The following is a 21,392-nucleotide window of genomic DNA, read 5'->3' on the forward strand; positions in this document are numbered from 1 at the left end:
TCAAGACGAAATTCTCTAGTTTTGAACTATCATTCCAAACAAATCGGTTTACCAGGCTTTATACAGGTAGATACTTCATAGGTAAATCTTATTGCTTACAATAAAATTAATGGAGAAAGAAAAAAAATATAAATTAATCGAGAATTAATTAGGTACCTACTTAATGCTCAACATCAAGAAAAGGTACCCAACCGTAACCTATGATAGGTGAATTATTATATAAGGCCTGCGTATTTTTTGTTGATGTACTCATGTCATCCCCTCGAGTATTCATGACCCTTATTGCAATCTGCATAAAGGTGATAGGAACCAAACGTGATAAGTGACATTTTAAAAATAAAGACAGATAAGTATCAAGTAATACATATGAAACAATACACTGCGGCTTTCTGCGAAAGCGGTAAAAAGTATTGTAATTGCGAGAAATTTGTAAATTGCAGGAAACTGCGAGCGATGGAGGTCAACAATTCATGGCGCGTTGAAATAACACCAAGCTTGACCTATATATATTTAATACCGTTATTCAAGCAATATTTAATAAACTTACCAAACATAATATTATTACATTATTTCACACAGTATCTATTCCGTTACAAGATTCGCTCCAACGGCTAGCGGCAATGCTGTCACTGTACACACACACACACAGAAACTCCGTAGTAAACGTCATAACCTACGTTTACATCCTAATTGCACCATTTAACGTTATTTTTTAACACTACCAACGATATAGCGAAAGTAATATATTTTCTTCTTAGAGTATATAACGATCACAGCCCTTAATTTGCACGTGAACCATATAAAAAACGTAATATTTAGGCAAAGCGAGCCTAATCACCACTCCTTTTCACTCGCGTATTTCTATGATAGCGAACAGCTGCGGTGCGTGGTTGTTGAACCAAAACAAATACCAGTAGCGCCATCTGTTTCGAGTACTGGACAAAAGAAGACTACTTGCTTTTTATGATAACTAAGCAAGGACAGTTTGCTATTAGATATAGGACCAAGACAAAATGATAATCTTATAGAAGATGAGTTACAGATGGCAGTAATTTATAAAAATATTTTGATTTATTATAGTCTCTATTCTCATTTTAAATGTGTATTGTAATCTTAAAATTACTCAAATATGAAGAAATATACATTAAATTTTATAATACTTATTATTAAAATGGTTTTCTTAATTACAATATTAATAATAAAATATACGTTAAAACTAACACGACTAAAAAAATTTATTTTATTAAAAGTTTATAAAAAAAAATTATGTATTGGTGTAACCAAAAAAATGTGCATAAAAAATAACTCCGCCGTAACAGTGTTGAAACACTGCCGTGACCAGGATTCGAACCTGGGTTACTACGGCCACAACGTAGGGTCCTAACCACTAGACGATCACGGCTATCGGAGAATTAAGCGACTCACTGAAATTACGTACTGCATTCTCATATTAGAAACGACATTCCGTAATGCAAAATTGAATATGTTATTAATATAACATATAAAGACATACATATACATTTTGAAAAATTGAGTAAAAATATAAGTGGCCTTTGATAACAATCAATTTTTAAGAATTTTTTGTATTAACCATAGAACAATTCTCTCTATTCGCATTTAATTTTGACTATTATGGCCTATTATGCTTTTTGTGGCACCAATTAATAGTTCTTATATATAAATATTACTAAAATATTTTGGAATGACAAATTTCATTAAGATTCGCCCAATTGTTTATAAACAATGTATACTACACCGGACTAAAAATCTGTTACAAAGAGTAAGTACAGAACAATGTGTGGGTTGTTTTTTCCATGGCATTTCAGGCACATGGTATTAGAAATAAGCTGATCGCCTGTGGACGATGATCCCATTGCTAACAATGTACCATGTCAGGTTGACTTCCACGCGGTTCTCCCTGGAAGCCATAGCGATAAATTTCCGGTGAATTTATCACGATGGGCTAACTGACCTGACTTCATGTTCATCATATCATCCTTCACTGGTGCCCTGCCAGCGTAAACCGTCAACGCAGACAAGTGCATTATTCCATTATCATCCACTAAAAAAAACTCTACCTCTGATAAAATGTTTACTTACCACGTTCTTTACGGCGTAATAGTACCATTTGAGACCATATCACCACCATTTAGACTACCGGAGTACCAGTATCATACCAAATCCTGGTGAATACTCTACGATGGACTGACTAACCTCATCCATTCATCCACAATTAGTGCATTGGAAACCATATCACCATCAATACTTTCAGAGTACCAATGTCGTACGAAATCCTGGTAAATTCGATATAATTGGCTGTCTAATCTCACTTCGTCCCATCATCTTCAATTGGTGCATTTGAAACTATATCATCACCATCTGTACCAGAGTACAATATCATAACAATTCCTGGTGAATTCGTTTTATTGGCAGACTGCAGTTGAGGATGATAGGACGAAGTGACGTTCACTTCGTCCTATCATCCTCAACTGCTGCATTTGAAACCATATCATACCATCTATAATACCAGAGTACAATATTATAACAATTCCTGGTAAATTCGCTACGATTGGCTGACTAATCTCACTTCATCCTACTCAATTGGTGCATTTGAAACCATATCATCACCATCTATACCAGAGTACAATACCATAACAATTCCTGGTGAATTCGTTATTATTGGCAGTCTAACCTCACTTCATGTTATCATCCTCAATTGGTGCATTTGAAACCATATCATCACCATCTATACCAGAGTACAATATCATAACAATTCCTGGTGAATTCGCTATTATTGGCAGACTAACCTCACTTCATGTTATCATCCTCAATTGGTGCATTTGAAACCATATCATCACCATCTATACCAGAGTACAATACCATAACAATTCCTGGTGAATTCGTTATTATTGGCAGTCTAACCTCACTTCATGTTATCATCCTCAATTGGTGCATTTGAAACCATATCATCACCATCTATACCAGAGTACAATATCATAACAATTCCTGGTGAATTCGCTATTATTGGCAGAATAACCTCACTTCATCCTATCATCCTCAGTTGTTGCGCTGCCAGCGTGTACAGTTAGGATAGTCATAGCACAATACCATCATCATCCATAAAAAAAATCATTATGATATAATAATAAAACAAACACATATCATTGCTATCGTTTATTGATTTAAAATACAAAACTTAGTGACATAAAGCTCTATCCTTTTATTGTTACAGTGCCTGCGAACTGGCAATCCGATAGGAAATAAACACTTTACAGCTCATCGCGTCGCACACCAGCACATGTCATGTCACCACACACTTCACATAATCCCATACTGTCACAGTACAAATAAATAGTAGTATAGTACATTACATACTCTTACTCAAGCGCAAACACCTAGGGCCATTCTTGAGTAATGGATTTAGAACTATTCATGTAGGTTGGTGTTTTATATTTGTTTATCACTTGCTCACCGACCAATTGTGATATATAACAATGTTGTGGCAGATTTCCGTAGAGCATGAAGGGCTATGATATATATATTTATAATAAAACAAATAAAGTACAGTAAAAGAAATAATAAAAATTTTAAGTTGTTACAAATGGTATTATATAAATGATAGAAACAGTATAAAATAAGAGATATTAGAAATGTAACGTTTAAAATTACAATATAAATTATTGTAGTTTGAAAATAGTTTAATATAGGAAACCTGCCATTGCAATGGTTGATATTGCTCTATCATGAAATAAAACATGTATTCCATACCTATTATATATATTTTTTTATATTTCTTCTAACAATCCTATAACCTCATGAAGCAGAAAAGTATTACAGTAAATATTATACAGATATTTAAAAATTTATAATACAGAACAGCAAGATTAGTAATAGATTCAAATCTACAATGAAATAGAATAAACCATTTATCGGCACTATAAGAAATTAATATAGAAAAATACTTTAGTGCTTCATGCAACGTAACAAATTTACTGACCACACAAATATATGTTAAAAATAATAGTGGTTTTTGTTTTTACAAAAATTCACAGCAACATTTTGCAGTCTGTACGAAATAATCTGCGTTGCAATATCATCATATCAGCAGCTTTATCCAGGACCCAAATCACGTCAGTCAATAATTAACTAAAATAATTGAAAATTAAAATTTTACTAAACACAGATTCTGGTTAAAGTTGCTAAGCGTCGGGCCCACATTCGAGCGACTTTATATGCAGGCTCGAACTATTACTTCCCATCTTCGAGTTATATTAACTTAGCTTCGATAATATTATATTATACTAATCGTCTCGCTCCAACACCTTAAAAATATAGGGCGATGGACGCAAGATTTTAAAGTATTTAGATTCAGCACTCCATTAAACATTTATAGAAGTTTATGTCCTATTTGGGCTAGTGGACCATTATTCATAATATACTTAACTAACAAGGCAGCCTGCATTTGTAAAGTACTAGTCGAGTGGCGGGCCCACATTAAATGTTCCGGCACAATAAGGCAGTGATTCAGTGTATGCTATACAAAATATCTCCGATACAAAGTTTCCACCAGTCTGTTGCAATGAGGTTAGCCTATTGTAGATTCAAATCCAAAATGGTTGAACAATTCAATAATTCACTTTATTAATCAGTATATTCCCAGTCGTTCTACTATTCTTCTCTACTGTAGAACAGACAGAATAAAAAAAGTCTTTTAATGAGTAGTATGACAATAATATATCGATTCTATAGCGGAACAAAATAATATAACAATTGGGAATATACCTTAATAATTCCCTATTTCAATACCCAAAATTTTTATATATGATTCAACATTCTCGTAACCTACTAGTATATTTTGTGTTTTATAGAATTACCTAAATACTATTCTGTTTTAAACATCGTCGGAATAAATTCAACAGTTAGAAAATAATCAATATTTGATACTCATCACAAGTATCCGAGTTTATTAACTTTATTATATGAATGAATTTGAAATGCGAGGGCATATAATTTACACGTAAAATTTGGATTTTAATCAGTCAAATAAATAAGCCAGATGTGACAATATAATTCACTTTTGTGCATAAAACATACTTAAATCTATTACATCGTTTGTGTAAAAAAGAAATTAATATTGGCCCTTTATATTTCAGTCATCAGTTGCTGACACTTTAAAATTATAAAGCTTGTGATAATAATTATAACTGAATGAAAGCCTAACTAGCATAGATCGTAACTAAACACTAGACTATCCAGTTTATATTGCAGTCTGTATTCATTAGATTGTTTCCCTAAACTTTATATACATTATTTATTTTCTACCATATTGCGTTCTTGATATGCATTGCGTAACAATAAAAAAACCTAGCTTTCATGCCTTTAATTACAGATGTGTTAAATTTCATATGCAAATGTTGTAAGGTAAGTAATGCAAATGTTGTATCTAAGTACTGTCAAGTGAAGCCATTAAGAACAAATAATACATGTTACAACGTAACAAAATCGTCACCATAATATTTTCTTTACAGTCAGACTTATCGCATTAAATAAAAATATATAATTATAAATATGGATTCAGTCCAAAGTCCTGCCACAGATTGTACTAGAGTCCTAGTCCAACGAGGTGTCTTGATTTCTCTAGAATTACTCACTACACTCGCTTCTATACCGTCCTCTAAATATAGAGTGATTTAATTTTACTTAAACTACACCAATAGTTACGCTTGTGTGTAATTTCTGTAAGGCAGCCTCTCTGCCTGCGACGCGACTGCGGTCCGGCTGCGTTCTTACTGCGATCCGGCTGCGGCCACCTACGTCCATCACTAGCGGCGACGTCACGCAACTCTGCGTAATTAACTAACTCACGGTTCCATCAGTACAGTTACACACACAACCATTATCTCATTTGAGCACTTGTCATTTTTTCGACCGTTCATTGACATTCCGTTACGCCTACAACTCAAAATTCGGTAGGTCGCAAATTACACTAGTATTACGGTCAACTAAAGTACAAAATCACTTATATTGACTATACATTGCAGTGTCCTAATAAGCACCAATAGTGTCTGTGGTGATTAGTCACTTTGTATCCAACAGTTCCGCCCTGTGGATCTGCCGTAGTTTGCGTCCGCGCCACTAACGTACACTCTTGACTTTGAAACCTTTTAATCCGATAGACAAAATGACGACATTCTAGTTGCCAACTAAATAATTCAGCACTCGATTCGTTAGGGACAAATATTTAAAGTGTCTGTTTGAAACTGAGATATTAATTTTGACTAGCGCGTAACATTAAAACAACGGCGAATAAACTTAATATCTGTTGTTTTCAATTGCCCAATAACAGGTCTGTCCACACTACGTTAGTACTCGGAAACAACACGTCAATTTAACAGGCGTGTCACTTTGTCTGGTACGGCGATACTGTAGCACGACGCTAGTGGAGCCAATAACGCTAGTGGCGCCAATGACGCCAGTGGAGCCAGTGACGCTAGTGTATAGCGACGGGGCTGTGCTGGAGTTGGCAGACAGGCTGCAGAAGGTCATCTTCCCTCCGCACGCCTTCCACGTCCATTCTCTCGGAGCCGCCCCACAACCGCGCTCCGCCCACTGTGAGTATAAGTACACGTTATATACATCACCCCAATCATTATCTTTAAAACGTAAATACACAGTGTAGTGAAGGCGAATACGAATCATTACAACGGTACTCGTATAAAGGATCCCAATTCTATTGTTATACAAAAACTATAAGAGTAGATTGAATATGTAGTTGTATCTTTTATATTCTTACTTGAGGAAAACACACAAATTTTTATAAAACCATCCATATAGATACATATATTTCAATTTCATTTTTACATCATAACGGCAACATTGTTACTTTTACGATACAAAAGGTAAAATGTATGTACTTGTATGGAGATAGTAAAATTTATGACAACGTTAAAAGTCAAGTTAGGACAACCGTCGTTAGTTGAATCGTGAAAGACTACGGGGTTACAATCCTTAAATTATAAAAGTATACTAAATTGTGTAATAGACACGACTTCGCCTTCCATAACATGTGTATCGTACTTTTTAAATACATTACATTACTTTTTTCGGAATAATATTAATGATAATAAATAATGAATGTACGAAGCTGTTTGATAAATGGGACGAATCAGCAATTCTAGTACAAAACACCGTGTTATTGACAAGCAGTTGGAAATAAAACAAATATTTCTATTTATGAAATAATTATCGAAATAAAAATATAAACCATATACAACAGTTAAATTAAAAGGTATTAGAATAAAATCATTTTAAATCTGCAGCTTTCACTTATTTCATATGAGCAATTAGATATTTTAAGACTTTAGCAGGATTTCTACATAAGTAAACAGATATGAAGTTACTTCATTAATATTTCAGAAGTTTTAAAAATGTGACAAAATGTTTTTACTTTATGTGTGTTATTAACATCAATGTCATTTTATGTAATAATAAACATGCGCAATAATTTTTTTTGTAACTACTGTTGTCGGCTAAACCGAGTGAGTAAGAAACAGTAGAAACTATAAAGGTCATTTGATCTTTATAGTTTTTCAGGATGAATTATGAAGAATGTAGAAGACACTACAAACTTACGGATGAACTAAAGGCTCGGTTGATGAGCCAATTGTCTGACGGATACATTAGTCTGATATCACCGTTCAGCAGTGGGCATGTAATTTTGGGTAATTTACTTATTAACAAAACATTTGGAGTGTAAAAGCTGCAAATTTAAAATAACACTATACATGCAACAACAACGATATCATGCGGTGGACATGGCATTCGTCATCCAGGATTGGTGGGGCCTTGGACAAGTGGGGGGGGTTACATTCTGACAATAAGATCAAGTATGCACTACGCAAGAATTTACACGCAAATCACACGCAACCATTGTCTCTCTACATATTATGACAGCAGACAGCACTGTGTTTTAAGTTCTAAATTAAAAGAATAATTGTGCGGCATTAGAGCACAAATATTAACAACTTTATAATTATAGTAATAAGGTACATAATTCGTTAATAAATAAACCTGAAAATCATGACCACAGATAGATATCTCATATATGTCATTCTATATAAAAACTAGAAGTCTTATGACACTGAATAAATATTTATAAGTATATCGACAGTAAGTTCTAATTAGAAGACAACATTTATAATTTGTACATTCTCTAAATTTGCTTCTAAAACTTAAATAATATTAAGACGATTACATAGCAATAAAAAGTCAATCGTAATAGCAGTAAAATTGTAGATAAATTAAATAATTTTTAAGGAAATATTTACAAAATGTATCATTTTTCTGTGTTTAAAAAATATATTACTAGTATTGTAAGTAATTATTATTATTAATTTTTATTATCCCTTTATTTACTTAATAAATAATAACACAGTAATGAATTTGTTATTACGTAACCTTGCAATTAAATTGTTTATGAGCATACTTTCTGTCAAACAATTAACATGTGACATCCATTTTAATCTACATCTATGGTTATGACGAAAAAGTAAAATTTTGATATTCAATCATTTCCTTTTACATATAAATGTAATAAGACATAAGGTTTATTTCACAGTGCAGTTGTTGGAGAGTGTACGGGTGATGAGCGTGTAATCAGTTGCGTAGCGCGAGGATCTAAGACGCAGACCTGGCAGTAATCGTTAGGCACTATGGAGCGGCGTTAGTGTCGCGGGCCGGGGCCGCCGGACCGCTCTAGTCATCGCGGGTCCGACGGGCCATCTGCCACGGGAATATCGCCATTATACACAATGTTATAAGGACCACTTTACAATCGGAAGTCGTTTTAAGTACGTGTATACTTAGTCTTATTTTAATAATCGAGATATAAAATTTCGATTTTAATTATATAAAAAGTATAAGAAAAATATTGAACAGAATTATTGTGATTGAATATTATTTGGATGACTTAAAAAAATCTTATGGAACCCCCCCATCAGAGGATCACATAATTTCATCCAACCCCTCATCAAGCATTAGCATCAATCGATCAATCAGTATCACGGAACGGTGGGATTGTTTCCCCATACTCTTTGGTCCTTCGAGCCGGATTTAAATTGGCATTATTTGTTAATTATAAAAAAGTAGTCTAAAATAGGTTCGTAAAGATTAAAAAATCATTATTTCATATAAACGAGTACATAAAACAATAAGACATTTCAGTTCAATAATGGTTCTTATAGACTCCAGACAGACTCAAAACAATCAAATATCATCCCTGCTCCAATCAATATCAATCACAATAAATGTTTAGTGTCTTTAATAAAAAAAATAAAAAAAGAATAAAATAAGACCACGTGTGAAATTATAAACAACCTCCACGAAGTTTCATTTGTAAAGGTACCAGATGTAATGTTGATTAGTAGATATGAAATGATCAAGCGTTATGTGTTAGCAAAGAACACGACACAAGCTCGTAATGAATATGTTAAAACAAAAGTTTGGCCCTTAATAGGCAAACATTGCTTCCAGGGCAAGAAAATTATTTTATAATTTTCGTGCTAAATTTATTGCTATTCTGAAAACATACTTATAAAAGTCTATACTTTGTTGGAACAGATTATTCAATGGAAAAAACAATGATTTTAATTTCAAAGAAGATTATACTAATATTTATTCTTTCCAGTTTTATTATTGTTATTCTCGAAATAGTTCCATCTCGTAAAACAATATTAACTTTCTCTCTCTGGAAACAAAAAAAACTTCATATTTTTCGAAGATAAGTTCGTCTTACATATAAATTATTAGAGATAGTTCCAACACCAATTTCGTTTACAATTTTTTTTTTATTTTGTTATATTTCATTATTAAATTAAGGAATGCCAATGATATGGTTGGTAAACAAAATACATCGATTTGATGTAATAGACATAAGACATATCATTATAATGTTGCATTGTATATTAATTAATAATAAAAGTGATTCTTGTCTATTCGATATTATATTATTGCATATAGTAATCATAATAATCAATCATTATTTATGTCTGTGAAAAACATTACATTATCACGATTTGGGTTACATTTATAAATCTCATCTGAACTCAATATTATTCTTCTCTAATATACGAAGAATTTCATATAATTTTATCATGAACACATCATTGAACACTCCATCGCGTTACACTTCAACATTGAGCCCTAATGCACAGACACGAATGTCGTATTTACCTTGCACCGACGTACTTCGGGAAATTTGGAACGTTCTAGAACTCACCGTGCTGGTGGTGCGACTGCGCTTGCGCCTGTTGTGTGTTTGTTGACTCGTCTGCTGTCCGTTTGAAGAAGTTATGCTGCAACGCGTAGTACGGCGTCACGCGTTGCTTTGGATCGTATTCGAGCATACGGAGGATCAAGTCCTGGAAAATCAATGCAAGTTTGATTCATATTGATCATTGATCTTATATATAAAATTCTCGTATGGGAACGAAAACTGTTTTCGTTCCCATACTCCTCCGAAACGGCTTGACCGATTCTCATGAAATTTTGTGAGCGTATTGAGTAGGTCTGAGAATCGGCCAACATCTATTTTTCATCCCCCTAAATGTTAGGGGTAGTCCACACCTAATTTTTTTTTTATTTTAAGGCAAAACAACATTTGCCGGGACAGCTAGTATATGTATAATATGGCATTAAGAATATATACAACCTCAAATTTCCAGCCTTATACCATCAACCCCTACTTTTTAATAGCGATTTAAAGTTATATGTCATAACGTTTGTCGGGGCAGCTAGTATTATGATGAAGAACACGTGTATTCTGAATATAGATAAACGAATATACATGTATGTGGTTGTGATTGTAGGTGTATTAGAGCGGTACCTTGAACTTGAGATAGTCTGAGACGGAGTGTCCGGGCTCGTTGCGGCGGCGCGCGGCCGGCCCGCCGCCCTCCACGCCGAGGATGTCGTGGAGCCGCCGCGTGCCCGCCGCTAGGTACTTTCTGTAACCGCTGCAACAAATACACATCTCTATTTCTATGTTTATATTTTATAAATATTAACCGTAAGAGCGCTGTGCGTGTGTCCCATAATTCCCAGGGGCGAAACTCAGTTGCCATCTAGCGCTCTGCAGGAATATATAAATAGACAAGTTTTTGAAAAGATACAGTATTTTTACAAGAAAGGGTATGCTACATATGGCATCGAAATCAACGATTTTCTTGGCATCTTTAGGCTTTTTTACATGAGTAAAAACTCATTTATACTCTAACACACACTCAAACGGTAAATAAGTTTATTTATGTTCATTACGTGCGCCACGCGTGAGTATACATGCGGATAAAAATTGCCCTATAAGAGTTTTGTTCAGCACAACATTAGCCATGGCCAGAAAAATAAGTTTTGTCCGTAAAATCTATCTATCTTTTTAATAAGATGTAAGCTATACATAATACACAAGAAACAAATTATTTACAACTTACCTTCCATCTTTGCCATTGACTTTCTTTAATACGTATCCACCACCTTCGGAGGCTGGTAATTTGTCGAAAAACTTTCTGGTCTTGTGTGCCTGCAAGAACAATAACCGTGTATAACTGTAACGGATTATATAAACAAAGATATTGTCATTACAACTGTATTTATTTTTATATCCCTATGTTATGCATTATCTTTGCACATTCTGCCACCATTTTGATAGTTTTAATCTAAACGAGGAGTTTAATGGTAGTTTAACCAATAGGGTAACTAACTACCCGCCCCGGTTTCTCACTGGTGTACATGTATTATACATATAAAACTTCCTCTTGAATCACTTCATCTACCATATTGTTAAAAGCTGCATTAAATTTTAATTAGCATAGAAAAGTTGCGAACTTTAAAAGAGTTAAGCAAAAAGACAAGCGCAAGCGACTTCAATTTATACTATGCAAAAATAAACTTCTTGTATGTAACAAGAAGATTACTAGTAATTAATAAAGGACTACACAAGATTCCTCTGGGAAACCAACGTGATAAATCCTTCATCCATCTTCTGCTTTTAACGCTTTACTAGTGATCATACCAATCACTAGTGTATATAGTGTACACAGACCAGCGTATATTCATACCTCAGCAGAGGCAGAATCATAATTTCATTATCATACCATCATAAAACATATATCCTAATTTAATAAAAAATAACGTTTATATATTCATTATTACATTAACTTATACAACCCACCTGATCTAATAAATGATCGGGTGGCATGCCCAGTACTTCGACAATTTTATTCATCTGGTCGAGCTCATTCGCCCCGCTGAACAGTGGTTCACCGGTGTGCATCTCTACGAGTATGCAGCCCAGCGACCACATGTCTATCGCGAGGTCGTACGGCACACCGAGAAGCACCTCCGGCGACCTGTAGAACCTCGACTGGATGTATTGGTATATCTGAAAATAAACACAGAAACATTTATATCTGCACCTTTTAACGTTACCTTATTCTATTGCAAAAGTGAATAAGTCATTTAGTAAGTAAGTTAGATATTTATTTGGATTACAGATAGATATATACATAAAAAATTATGCCAGAGTACATTAGCGCAGGCCGCGCTGTAATACCTTTCAAATTAAGCATACAAATATTTATTTTAATATCAATACCCAATTGCAAACTTTAAGAGCAGCTGTCTTAACAGTATTTTTAGTGTTGATGAATTTTTAGCAGCAAAAACTGTATAACAATGATTTCAAACACAATGCAAATTGTTACTGAATAATATAAATTTCAATTTGAGGACTAGACCTATACTACAATTTTCATAAATACTACAATTTTCTTGGAAAAGTATACGGTACAATTTACTGTACAGTTTACTGTAATGAGTAGCAATAATCGTCTATCAACATAAAATACAAACATATATACCATGTTGCTTCAGGGTAATCGGATAAAGATATCGGCTATTGGCATTTCAAATAATATTTATCTATTACATAATTTCTTGAAATTTTCTACACTATATAATAATAATAATAATAAATTTTCATATTTACATTCTAATAAAAATTTCGTTACAATTTAATATTTTAATAATAAAAATGATATCCTAAGAATGATTTAAGAAGTCTTTCTTTCTATTAGTTTTATTTATATTATTTTATTTTAGGAAGATGAGTGGTGTAATTTTACCTGTTACTGATCATATTTAATTACCCTATACCAATTAATAATCTTCACCAATAGTTACATATTCATTTAATCATATTAAATTGTAGCATATTATTATCCCATTAAAAACAAGAGTCTTAGAATGTAACATAACAGTCTTAGAACATACAAATGGATCGACACGTGAATACAACAAAGTAATAGATAACAAAGGTCATAATTTATCCATAACTAACATCAGATCACTATGACTATGTGTGCGTATAAAGCTATTCTGCTATTTATTAGCACAGTAATTAATTTACTTGTAAATATTATATAATGCTGTTTTTGAGTAAAAAAACCGAGCTACAATTTTTATTTTGTCCTAATAATGGCCCATATTAAAAATATCTTTATACGACTGACACTGACTAGTAATGCATGCCTATCATATACCATAACATAGATTAGTGGCCATGCAAAAGTTACGTGACACGGGGACATCCATCCGTCGACCTTTTGGCGTTATATAACGTCCAAACGTCGAGTTAAAAGTCTGAAGTGATATTGTCAGAAGGAAAACCTTTATCTGATGAGGATGGAGCACAATTGTTTGCTCAATACTTTCGATCTGTGTATGCAAACAATCCACCTATTTTGAACGCAGACGAAGCAATTGCGGTGGCAGGTTCAGAAAGTTTGCGCGTTCATATCGACGCCATTAGTCTCGATGATGTGGAGCTGGCATTCAGACGACTCAATGCAAAATGTTCAGCCGGTCCTGACGGCATTCCTCCTTATATCGTAAAAGACTGTAAGTCAGTATTTTTAAAACCAATATGTTATCTTTTTAACTTGTGTCTCAGTAAATATATTTACCCGGAAGTGTGGAAAATTTCACGCGTGGTTCCCATTCCTAAAGGTAATTCTAAGTCGGATGTAAGCGATTTTAGACCAGTGGCAATATTGTCTACCTTCGGTAAATTATTCGAGAGTATATTACATTTTCTAATCAGTAAACAACTACAGAACCGACTTACTGACTGCCAACATGGTTTCCGGCCTGGCCGTTCCACGGCTACCAACTTACTGTCCTTTTGGACATATGTCACGGATGCAGTGGACTGTGGCAGCCAGGTTGACGCAGCATATTTCGATATAAAAAAAGCATTCGATAGTGTAGACAACGACGTTCTTCTTCACAAACTTTCAGCTGCCGGATTTTCTGCATTGTTAATTAAATTTTTCTCCAACTACCTTCGCAATCGAAGGCAGTTTGTGCAGTATAATGGGAGCTACTCTGAGCCATATTACACTTATTCCGGGGTAAGTCAGGGGAGTAATTTAGGACCCTTGGAATTTTTGATATTTATCAATGATTTTCCGGAGGTAGTCACTACGGCGTCCTGTCTGTTGTTTGCAGACGACTTAAAATTATTTTTTAAAATTACCAAATTCTCTGATTGTGAGCTCCTTCAGAAAGATATAAACAATATCTTTGAGTGGTGTGAAAAAAATCGCATGATGTTCAATGACACCAAATGTTCACTTGTAACATTTAGTCGGAATGTGGACACCTATAGGCATAATTATCAGTTAGGTAATACATTGCTAAATAGGGTAAAGTCTATAAGAGACCTGGGGGTTTTGATGAGCGATGATCTTACTTTCCGAAGTCTTATTAGTGCACTATGCACTCAGGCGTTCAGGACCCTTGGATTTGTATTGCGACAGGCACACCAGTTAGACAACATACTTAGTATTAAAATACTATATAATGTCTTCGTACGCAGTAAACTAGAAAGTAACGCAATTATCTGGAACCCACATGAGTCAAAATATATACTCATGGTGGAGAAACTCCAAAAAAAGTTTATACGATATGTATATCAAAGGCAGTACGGTTATAGAGTCACATACCCTAATATATATCCTACTATGTTCTTGTTGGGGATGGTGGGATATGACACTCTCGAAGTAAGACGGAAGATTGCATTAATGGAATATGTAGTCAAAGTCATGAGAGGTGAAAAATGTAACCAAGCGGTATTAACATCGGTGTCCATAAGAGCGCCCAATAATTACGTACAAGCAAGAAGACGAAACTTGTTTCATGTTCCATGGAGAAGAACAGAGCTGGCCAAACAGGCTCCTATTTCTCTGGCATTGAGTCTACTCAACGGTGTAGTTAGTCGCTTTCCAGATCTAGACATATTTACTTGTAATTTGCTGGAGTTTCGTAGGATGGCAGTAGATTATTTAGGTAGTATGTTAAATGGAGATTAGGTATTATTATTATTATTGTTTTTTTTTTCTCTTTTGTTTTTCTTGTGTAATTACTGTTTATAATTGTGTGTATTTGTATATTATCTTCCTAAGTGGGCATATTGGGAGACTGTTAAGCTCACTTAGTACGATGTAAATAAATAAATAAATAATTTCGTGATATTTTGATTTGATTTGATTCATAAACTATTATTATTCGAGATAAGTAGCGGAGTCAGCTAGTAATTATAATATTTGAGACGCAGTTGTCGATAACCCCTGTCACCTCCGGCACTGAATCATACGCCCCCAATGAGATAGATTTATCTGCGCAATTAGTGTACTAGTCGGATCTACAAATCGAAATATTTCAGTTAAACTTAACTAACAATGGAGCCATATCTATGATATCTCTATGTCAGCACAGTTGTGACCAAATAAAAAGCAAGTGTTATAGTCTGGTCCAAAACTAAAAATCTATGTAAATTTACAATTGTACACAATATATAAACGAGATATTTACCATGATATTATTATTTAAGAACTTCCAATGTGTTTAAATTTCTTTTTTTTTATATTTCGACTTACTTTCCTATGATGAAAACCTCGATAACAAATATAACAAATCTACTGGCTGGTACTATATTCATAATAAAATATCATCTTGACTGTTATCCTACCTTGGGTAGACAGGCTTTGTCAACTGTAAATGAAGTGATGAACCCAACAATTGATCAGTCCACATTTCGCTCAATATTTGAAATCAATGAAATATCAGGCGAAACTACAGTAATATCTCGTATTTTTTTTTTTATCGCTGTCATAATAATGGCCATGAGTTTGAGTAAAAAATATTTAAAAGACAGATTTTTTATGGGCCAGATTCAAACTCACAGTAGCGGTAATGAACAGCTATGCCACGTGGTTCTCCCTATCATTCTTGGTCCTAAATTTATTTCCATTTGTGTTATATTATGGATGAATGCAACTTTATTATTAAATGTGCGTTACATTTTATCTTATATTTATGTTTAAAGTTCAATTACATACCAAACAGTAAACATATAAATATTTACTCATAATATTCTAGGAATCTGACTGGAATGTTATCATATAGGCGAGTCATTAAAACCTAACATCACTGTAATCTTTTAGCAGTTGTGACACCAAATATACCAAATTGTAAATGATTAAATGAATTTTTGAACTGAGACTTACAGATTTTTTTATATACCTAGACACAAAAGGTTGTCAGCCCAACTGGAAGTCTACTCTGGAATTTAATATCAATATCGTTTTTAATTCCGATTCTGCACCGTTCTTTTGAAACTAAATCGAACAAATCGGTAACAACTACAGTTAGTGCTTTCATTGACCACTAAATATTTAAATAATAAGTTGCTAGTTTATAAGACAATAGTATGTAACGGCACAACTTAATGTCATTGAATCAGTATAAATTCCTACGGGTGACTGACTTACATCTACTTATAATATTTCTGTCAACACTTCATTCTGCTTTTGTTCACGTATTCATATAACTTAATTTTAACTGTAGTGTAAAATCAGTCCGCGTTAAATGTACGCGTAACAAATATACCATGTAGCACACTATCAAACAAACTTAATAATAGTACAATGATAACACCTGTATACCCACTACTACATAATTTAAGTAACGAGAATCACATCATACGTCGCTACAGTGGTGATCTAAATCCATCACGCTACAGACTAAAACCAGCGCTGTATAGGTGAACCTCATTGAGGTTGTGCTTATATCAGCAACAGCTAAGGCAGCTCCTATTGCCAACTGGGTATGTTTTTTTTTCTTTTTTACTTTGTGTATTATTTCTAATTTGTTTAATGTTGCAATAAATGTTTTATCTATCTAATGGTAACTGGCAACCGTCGCCTAATGTATACAAGAACGTAACCATGCACATCATGTTAACATGTGACGTTTGTAATCCCTTGCCTTAATAATTTCAGTCCCATCTTCTCATTCAACAGAAGCGCTGCTTACAAAGCAAGCGGCTGAAATAGGTAGATACCAATACAACTTTGTACAAAATACCCTAGTAAAAATATTCATATTAAGAGATAAACACTATGCTATTCGTGTACTGTGCAAATTTGGCTACGATGTTCAATCATGTTGAATGGGCTTACACGTTCGTTCATTATAAAATGAAAACACGTGTATACAAAATGCGTCAATAACAACAAAACATTCGTCAATAATGACGACAAGGGAGGTCCAAGGTCTCTGTGCCAAATCTGACGTCATGAAATGGAATGAAAGTGTTGTTTTGTTGCACGTAAATCCATTGACGCATTCGATATCGATTGCGAAATGTAACAATACACTATAACCCATTGAAAAATTTAATATCTAGGTCATTCAGAAGATTTTTAATACATCTACGAATTATAATCAAAATTTTTAGTATCTTGCGTTTTATTAATATTCATTTATAAATCAGAAATTATTATTTATTTATAAGTCTGATCTGCAAGCCACCAGATAAGGTCATATAAATATTGATTTATACTGCGCTACGATGTATGCAGTCAAAAATAGTATAGTATGAAACGTAAAAGACTGCCATTGCCTACTCTATTAATACTACAAAAAATTACATGAAACTGGGTGAAACTATGTCACTATACTCCTGTAAATCTATACTATACATGTACCGCAAACGAAGTGACATTGACGGATTATAGCTATAAGTCTTAACTTAGACACAATCAGGTATTATTAAAGTACGCTTACATTTAATGAATAATTTAATAAATCTAATAACAACTCACCCTTTGACCTAGTTGACACGAACTCCCGAAGTCTACAATCTTAATGGCTGACCTCTTCGGATTACATAGTAGAATATTTTCAGGCTTAAGATCACAGTGAATTATATTTAGTTCTGTAAGAGAAAACAATATCAATCAGACATTTTAGAATATACTTAAAATTTGTGTTGTAAAGTGGAATATATAAACAATCTTAATATTCCCTTAACAAACAACCTTAATAAATACACTTATATTAATATACCCTTCTAGACCAAGGGTATATTAGGGTTAACCCCATACTGTAGTATTTTGAAAAATCATAGGAAATCCTTAGATTTTGAAATGAACTTCTGTTCAAACATTCTGTTCACTTCGGGAGGTTCTGTGAAACCGAACTGTGAGAAACCACTTAGGTTTCAGAGTGTGAGGATGAATTGAAGTGTGATGTCGATGACGGCGCGAAGTCATCATACCAAATAATTCTTTGACTTGTCTTCTGAAGTGTTGTTAGAGTTTATATATTAGATGACGATGGTTCTAGTGGGTTAGAACTACCACTAGTTTCGTTACCTCGCAGAGTACATTTTTACTCATGAACACGATAGTATCTCTCTGTTTTCTATTTAAATTATATATGTATTTATAAAAAAAAAACAAATCTACATATGTATTTAAATTAATTGTATAGTATCCTGATGGATACTATACAAGTTATGCAGAGCTTGTGATCACACAAGCTCTGCATAACTTGGGACCAGACGACGATGTGCGAATTGTCCCGAGATATTATTATCATTATAAAATAGGACATGCAATTAGTACAGTGTTAAGAGACTCACCAGGTTGACTAAGGAACAATAACGCGGTGCACAGTTGTTGCGCAAACTTGCGCGTGAGATTTAGCGACACGCCGCGAAAGTTGGTGTTGCGCAGCAGATCGTACAGATTGTACGAGAGCAGCTCGAACACTAGGCACAGGTGGTTCCGCCACATAAAGTGACGTTTCAGTTTCACTGTAACAACACACAATGTAACCATTACTCTTATTTCAATCATCTTCAGCCGCTCCATAAGTCCGTTCGCGGCTTTGGAGAACCGTCTGCACTCGCCTCCTTTTCCGTTCGTGGCGTACGCGCATTACACTGCGATACACACTAAAGGAAACTTTGGCGGACTAAAAGTGCGCCAAGGACACATTTAAGGCTTGCTCGTGCTTATTACATACATACAATAAAGTAACAGTGTGCAAGTTATTTACTTAAACATGCATCTCTAATAAACTTCCGCAAATAATCACATGATTACCTTAATTACACCATTTTAGCATACAATTGCACCGTATTATGGGCAAAAATATTCATGTAAAGCCGACAAATTACAGCGGTATAAACCGGGATAATTGCAAAGACTGACCGAGCCAATAAAACAATTATTAATTTGCGTAACCAATAACATGATACATGAAAATTACAACAATTTAAAACAGATTAATTTGTTCGGTCGCATGCATCGAAATAACTTTATTGTTTTCTGCCAACCGCTTGGGGTTACGTAAATTATTGGTACTAAAAACCGGACCTTTAGTATTAGTCATAGCCGACTGTCAGTATGGTAGTCTGGTCTTATATATCAGAGATACATATACCTATATATATTATTGTACATATAGTTAAATATATATAAATATTGTTCTAAGTTTTGAATTAGAAATTGTCGTTGAAAATATCAAATAAAAATATGATTTGAGTATAAAATATTTAGACAGATTATCAGTTAAAAAAATCTTATTTGTATTTTGCAAATAAACTTATATTCTTATATTGGATAATTATATATATTATTAAGTATGGCTAAGAGAAATTGGTTAAAATAGTAACGGACGTTAACAGATTATATCTGTCTTCATATTATTAACATTCAATGTAAATAACTTACCTATATAATACTTATTTTCAGCGTCCGCCCTGTTCATCATTTCTAGTAACTTGACTTCTATTTGTGCCTGATTTAGGAAGGGTTTCTTATTTTTAATTATTTTTATCGCTACTTGACACTGCTCCTCATGGTCATACGCCTTCACAACCTGTAACGTAAAATTTAACATAGAAACACTTTTTCGTTAGCGTCAAACGAATACTTGACAGATTTGTGTAACCACTCAGATGACACCCTCAGAGGTATCATATGATTAAGTAATAATATGCCGCATTAGAAAATACAGCCTGAGCTGATACAAGTACGACAGCTAGTTTGCGACCAGTCTTATTATCCTGTGACAGATAGATAGTATGCTTATCTCAAGGGGTAAATAAGAGGGTCTCTTCTAATTGATATCTTTGACATGAACCACAGGATTGCCTTTGCATGATCCGGCATGGTAATTATATCACTGACATGTTATAAATAAACCTTCATTAATAATAACCATTACAAGTTCTCATTTAACGATAAATAAATTGTCTATAAGTATAGAGTGTATGATCCAAAGTAATTTGGAAGAATATTGGTTTGAAAGACTAAATATTTTTTAAGGATTTTGTGTGTAACTGGAATAGCAAACAAGCTTGTGTTCCACCCAATGGTAAGTGGTAACCGTCATCTATATACACGGACATCACGTTACTATGTGACTCCTTTAACACCTCGTATCGTATCATTTCATTGCCTAATCTGCAACGTACAACCAAAAGTCAGTTGAACAGCACTTAAAATAAAGCTGCTGGGCAGTTAACATAGGTAAAACTGTTAACTACCTCTACGCAGACAACTTTGTCCAAAAATAGATTGGCTAACAGCATTGGCTATCTATTAGAAAGGACGAATTCAGAGAGATACAAAAACGCACGCGTAGCTGTTGCTAACCGTTAATAAGTGAGATAATTATTATTCTATCCAGATAGTATCCCACAAAACTGTATACAACAATCAAACCATTCCTTATCATTTGATAACTTAATTAACCACGTTAATCATATACCAATTTTCAATGAATACAAAAAAAGAGTATATTCAATGTTCGTATATGTTCGTCAATATCTTTGAAATTTTAATTATTAACCGATTTTTTAAATTCTTTTTTTTCTCCCAAAGTGGTCCCTTTGTTTTGGTCCCAAAAAATCCTCAAATATTATATGCAGATATTGTGTTGGATTTTTCTAATGAAGTTGTCACATGTCAAAATCGTTACCGATT

The 21,392-nt window shown here is 33.7% G+C and overlaps 1 protein-coding gene and 1 non-coding gene across 4 annotated transcripts in view; both read right to left on the reverse strand.

Annotated features, from left to right (window-relative positions):
- Positions 1–1,330: 1,330 nt before the first annotated feature.
- On the reverse strand, positions 1,331–1,402 carry Trnah-gug (transfer RNA histidin (anticodon GUG)). Its single transcript has one exon. It is a non-coding gene; the product is annotated as a tRNA-His (tRNA).
- Positions 1,403–4,974: 3,572 nt separating this feature from the next.
- LOC131840704 (serine/threonine-protein kinase minibrain) overlaps positions 4,975–21,392 on the reverse strand; it is a 146,080-nt gene continuing 129,662 nt past the window's right edge. For 2 of the 3 annotated variants that reach the window (XM_059188906.1, XM_059188897.1), the window contains exons 5-12: positions 20,136–20,283; positions 19,040–19,213; positions 18,219–18,331; positions 12,224–12,433; positions 11,484–11,572; positions 10,883–11,012; positions 10,277–10,418; positions 4,975–6,609 (exon numbers count right to left, since the gene is read on the reverse strand). In XM_059188906.1, the coding sequence (XP_059044889.1) occupies positions 6,491–6,609; positions 10,277–10,418; positions 10,883–11,012; positions 11,484–11,572; positions 12,224–12,433; positions 18,219–18,331; positions 19,040–19,213; positions 20,136–20,283 (1,125 nt within the window). In that variant the 3' untranslated portion in view covers positions 4,975–6,490. Of the gene's footprint in view, positions 6,610–8,689; positions 8,782–10,276; positions 10,419–10,882; positions 11,013–11,483; positions 11,573–12,223; positions 12,434–18,218; positions 18,332–19,039; positions 19,214–20,135; positions 20,284–21,392 lie in introns of all 3 variants that reach the window. The other variant, XR_009357427.1, reaches the window with a different exon arrangement.

The sequence above is a fragment of the Achroia grisella genome, unplaced genomic scaffold, assembly GCF_030625045.1.
Source record: "Achroia grisella isolate CSIRO2021 unplaced genomic scaffold, CSIRO_AGI_Agris_v1 utg1062, whole genome shotgun sequence".
In the NCBI taxonomy this organism is placed as follows: Eukaryota; Metazoa; Arthropoda; class Insecta; order Lepidoptera; family Pyralidae; genus Achroia; species Achroia grisella.